A 5,219-nucleotide genomic window follows, 5' to 3' on the forward strand; every position below is an offset into this window, starting at 1 on the left:
AAATTATATACGTGCTTCAAGAAGTAGAATCTTTTCCTTTCACTATCAGAACAATCCAAAATTATTAGTGTGTATTTTCTTCCACAGTATCTCAGATTAACTGAGAAACTAAAAGGTTTGTGATGATGTCGGGATTGTAATAGGTCCAAGAGTTTTGTAGTCCTTGAGCCTCTCTCTCTTTAGTCTCCCTTCAGGATTAGCAGTTCTTGTGATGGTACTGGAAGGAGAAATTTCTTAGCCATCTGTCCTGAGTTACATTAGAGGAACTGACTGTTTCTTAAGAGAACTAGACAAGTTACCTAACTTAGGTGCCTCCTTTATTCCCTCTTTAAAAGTGATGTGAATGATCCTTAGTTTCCTTAAAACAGTGAACTTCTCCTTGTCTTGGCCATTTTAGCAGCAGCATATTTAGCATTGTTTGAATGTTTTGTCTGAGTCTTGTAATAAAAATGCCTGTATGATCCTTATAATAAAAAGTAATAAAAAGATTTGGCTAAGATAATTACATTGTAAAATCCAAAACAATTTTTTTTTTTGAGACAGAGTCTCACTTTGTCACCCTTCATAGAGTGCTGTGGCATGATAGCTCATAGCAACCTCAAATTCCTGAGTTGAAATGATTTTTTTTTTTTTTTTTTTTTTTGAGAGTCTTACTTTGTCACCCTAGGTAGAGTGCCATGGCCTCATAACTCATAGCAATCTCAAACTCTTGGGCTCAAGCGATTTTCTTGTCTCAGCCTCCCGAGTAGCTGGGACTATAGGCACCAGCCACAATGCCTGGCTACTTTTTAGAGACAGGGTATTGCTCTAGCTTAGGCTGATCTCAAACCTGTGAGTTCAGGCAATCCACCCTTCCTGGCTCCCCAGAGTGCTGGGATTGCAGGTGTGAGCCACTGCGCCTGGCCTAAAATCCAAAACATTAAGATCCCTTATAGTTGTGGCTTTAGGAGTTTTAGTAAATAGTAATACATCATATAGGCAAAATGTATATTGTTTACATCTTCCAGAGTACATATACATACCATAAATGCCTACTGTGACATAGGTTATAGTATAGGTGTTTGTCCTGTTTCCTGACCCTTGTGTTTTAGACAACTTTATCTGGCTTTGTATTTCACTGAATATCTTTGTTTTTGCTTAAAGTTGTCTCCTAAGTACATGTCATGGTAGTCTATTGAGTCTGCATGTTATTTGGGAAATGGAACATAGAAAACCCCCAAAGTTATTCCCTTCCTTTTTTTTTTTTTTTTTCAGTTTGGTCAAGGGCAAGTTCAAACCCACCACCCTTGGTGTATGGGGCCGGCCCTACTCACTGAGCCATAGGCGCCACCCCCATTTCCCTTTTAATATTATTTCTTGTGGGTTTTTTTACGGTTATTAAAAGATAGGATTTTGTGCTGTAAGCTGTAGAGCCTCCCTAAGTCATTTGTATAAACCAAAGGGTTTAAATCAGTAACTCCCAAACTATTTGGCATTTTGGTACCTGTTTTAATGTGCTTTCTAATTCTGAATAAACACTATTTCTTACTAAATAGAATGGTGAGGTTTTATGTAGTATTTGATTTTGGAATAGCATGAGATAAATGAAAATAAATTTTCATTAGTATATCTTAGATGTGGTCTTTAGAAGCTGGCTTCATTGATAACAAAAGCACATGCATCTCGTTATGCATTCTTACATTACTTAATCACCATGTTCCTTTTCATTCTCACAAGTGGCTAAAACAAGAAAATTACAGACTATAAACAGGGTCTAGGGAGAAAAACTGACATAAACATACCCAAGTGACAGCCGTTTCAAAAGGAAGTTTTTTTTACCTTGTTTCCTAGAGTAGGACAAGAAAGTTTTGTACATTGTTTTAGAAAATGTTCATGTATTCTAAGTAAGCAAGTGAAATAGAATGAACAAAATGAAAGGTTTTCAAACCCACCTTTGCCAACCCCTCATCTCTTAGGACCCAGAGTTCAACAATACAGATCAGATTGATCTGTATGATGATGTGTTGACGGCCACCTCACAGCCTTCAGATGACAGAAGCAGCAGCACTGAGCCACCTCCTCCTGTTCGCCAGGAGCCATCTCCCAAGCCCAACAACAAGACTCCTGCAATTCTGTATACCTACAGTGGCCTGCGTAATAGGCGAGCTGCCGTCTATGTGGGCAGTTTCTCGTGGGTGAGCATGGGTAACCAATGTGGGTGGGCTGGAGGGAGAGCACTGGGAGGTGATGGCATTTTCAGATACTACTGTTGCACTGTTTTGTGCTCTGATGGGGTTGGATTTCTTTTTCCTGGGATCAGGTTGGATTGATCTCTGAAAGAGAACTATCCTGAGGACGTACTGGTGCCGAAGAAAGCAATGATTAAGTGGGTAGTTGCTTTTTCTGCCATCTTGTTACTGCCCCTGACCCTGGGGCTTTATGTCTAGCAGGGTCATCTGTGGGACGAGATTTCAGAGTGAACACCTTGAACTCTTGGTGGTCATTAGATGGTCCTGTGATAATGGTGGGTGATGGGGATCAAAGACCTTGATAGCTCTAGGACACTTGGGGTAGGTGGTGACTGTTCTTCTGCAAAAGTTATTATGTGACGTTTTTGGGCTGTTGGTGGGGGGTGGTTTTTCCAAATTAGGAAATGTATATACTGAGGGGACTGTTCCTGGCAATGGTCGAGTCTAGCCTATCAGATCTATAATTAAGAGCTGTTTGCAATCAGTGTTTGAAGTGATGACCAGCCAGCCCAAATGGCAGTTAAAGTTAAAATAGGTTTTAATCTTCTTAATCACTAAAGATGGGGGTGGAGGGTTGGCATTCTTTATGGGTGTATGGGTGAGGACAATAAAAAAGTCTGTACTAATTGAGATATTGCTGGGCTTTTGAGTTTCCTGTTGGGAGGTCATAGTTGACTAGAATCCTGGGTTTGGGAGCCAGGTTTGGAACGGTCAGGGCAGGGGCAGGGGAGGGTTGTGGCTCTTGACATTTCTTCCTTTTCCATCTTGCCGGCCCCAGTGGACCACAGACCAGCAGCTGATCCAGGTTATTCGCTCTATAGGAGTCTATGATGTGGTGGAGTTGAAATTTGCAGAGAATCGAGCAAATGGCCAGTCCAAAGGGTGAGGTCTGGATATGAGAAGCCCTTTTTATTTTGTAAACATTGGAATAACAGATCCGCGTTGTATTTTGGCCCTGAATTTTAATCACTCCCACCCCTAGCCCAGCTTACTGCCTGGTTTTGGCAAACTACATTAGAGTGGAACCTAGCACAGTGTAGTAGATCATCTGTCTGCTGAGGATAGATCAGCAAAGAACATTGATTTTTAATTCCCCCAAAATAGGAAGATTACAGGCTGATACCTTTTGTTGCTCATAGTTGTGTGTGTGTGTGTGTGTGTGCGTGTGTGTGTGTGTGTGTTTTATTTACCAGGATTTCTTTGTTCCTCTTTTGGTTGCCTAGTAGATTGTACTCATTTAAAATTTTTCTTCCTCAGGTATGCTGAGGTGGTGGTAGCCTCTGAAAACTCTGTCCACAAATTGTTGGAACTTCTACCAGGAAAAGTTCTTAATGGAGAAAAAGTGGACGTGAGGCCGGCCACCCGACAGAACCTATCACAGTTTGAGGCACAGGCTCGGAAACGTGAGTGCGTCCGAGTCCCAAGAGGGGGTAGGTGGAGACCATCTGTATGGGGCGGAGGGGGTGGGAGTCGTGGGTTTGTTTCTGTGGTGTAGGCTCAGCCTACAATGTGGAGGAGTTTGAGGGAGTGTTATGGTGGTTATGGGTGGTGGCATGGTCAGTGGTAGGTAGTCCATAAAACGAAGTTTGCATTGAAGAAAGCCCTGTGCTGGGAGTCAAGAAGGTTCAGATTATAGTTTGGTTCTGTCATTAACTCATTGAGTGACCTTGGGCAAGTCACTTTACTGCTTAGGGCCTTTTTCCTCATCTGAACTAGATACATGATGTTTAAAATTCTGGTCAACTCTACATTCTGTGTTTTGTCCAAAAATAGGAATACAGTGAATGTGCTTAATTTTAAGACATCCCTCTGTAGATTATCAAAAAGCAGCCACCCTCAGATGTATAAAGGTAGCTGTAATCTTGTCATAAGTGTACATTGAATGGGTGCTTTATAAGGAACCAACCAAAAGGACTGTTAGAGAATACGAATTTAACAGTATTTCTCCAGCTTTGTCCAGGGGAGAAAGTGTTCATTTGGTTACCGACTGTTTCAATCTGTTTGGCAGGTAGATCCCATTAATAAAGAAAATTGCATCATACTACCTTAGCTTGATGACAGTGTCATTTAGGTTCATCTTACTCCCTTTTTTCTGACTCTACTCACCAAGCCACCTTCTGATACCACTTTGGTTTCCCAACTAGGCTCTCTTACTGGGAAGAGAATGCACTGACGAGCTGACACAAGTATTCCAGTCTGCTTGGCAGTTATATTTCTCATTGTAAAATAATAAATTGGCATTTCTGGTTTATGAATCAGTCTCTTGTGAGTTTGGTTAGCATGAATTAGTTTCCTAAAGTCCAGTTACCCCTGGGTGAACTGTTAAAATCAAGTTTCTGAATCTTAAGAACCAGACCTTGAATTGTCTTGACTCACAACATGCAGCCATCCTGTGAGGCCTTGCCTGACCCAGCCACCTGCCTTTACTACAGTGGGAGGAAAAGATTGATCACCCACGTTCTGTTGCTGCGGAGGTCCAGCTCTCAAAATAGTACTTTGTGTTGACTGGGTTTATGTGTCCTTCAGGTGGAAATATGGCCACTTCTCTCTTGTGTAGAATGGCTGTTCTTTTAACTAGATTGAGAGCCTAGATGAACTTGGTGTGAGCTCTTGTTACTCTGGGTTAGAAGGCTCACACTTTGTTCTGAGAGACAGCTTTTCAAGTCCTTTCTGCTTTAGAGTCCTTTCTGCAATTCAGCCCATTTCTGACTTTCCTAAGGTGCATAATTTTACAGCTACCTTGGAGATAATATTCCTACCTGTACTCAGCTGTTAACGTCTCATTTTTTCTCTGATGAAAAGGTTGTGGTGGCTGAGTGTTGTTTTTCTGTTCCATCACATTGATGGAATTGGGCTCTGTTAATTCACTGAGTAAGATTGGTGGACTTCCTCTGTTTAAAAATGGTTGCCGGCTCGGCGCCTATAGCTCAACCGGCTAAGGTGCCAGCCACGTACACCTAAGGTGGCGGGTTCGAATCCCCAGCCCGGACC

The 5,219-nt window shown here is 41.9% G+C and overlaps 1 protein-coding gene across 2 annotated transcripts in view; it reads left to right on the top strand.

The window, feature by feature from the left end:
- The window catches only part of CPSF7 (cleavage and polyadenylation specific factor 7), a 26,343-nt gene that overhangs the window by 7,366 nt on the left and 13,758 nt on the right, over nucleotides 1-5,219 (top strand). The window contains exons 2-4 of one of the 2 annotated variants that reach the window (XM_012810670.1): nucleotides 1,956-2,174; nucleotides 3,007-3,110; nucleotides 3,486-3,658. In XM_012810670.1, the coding sequence (XP_012666124.1) occupies nucleotides 1,956-2,174; nucleotides 3,007-3,110; nucleotides 3,486-3,658 (496 nt within the window). The remainder of the gene's footprint in view (nucleotides 1-1,955; nucleotides 2,175-3,006; nucleotides 3,111-3,485; nucleotides 3,659-5,219) is intronic. The other variant, XM_003798748.3, reaches the window with a different exon arrangement.

Source organism: Otolemur garnettii, unplaced genomic scaffold, assembly GCF_000181295.1.
Source record: "Otolemur garnettii isolate 467f Iridium unplaced genomic scaffold, OtoGar3 scaffold00140, whole genome shotgun sequence".
Lineage (NCBI taxonomy): Eukaryota > Metazoa > Chordata > Mammalia > Primates > Galagidae > Otolemur > Otolemur garnettii.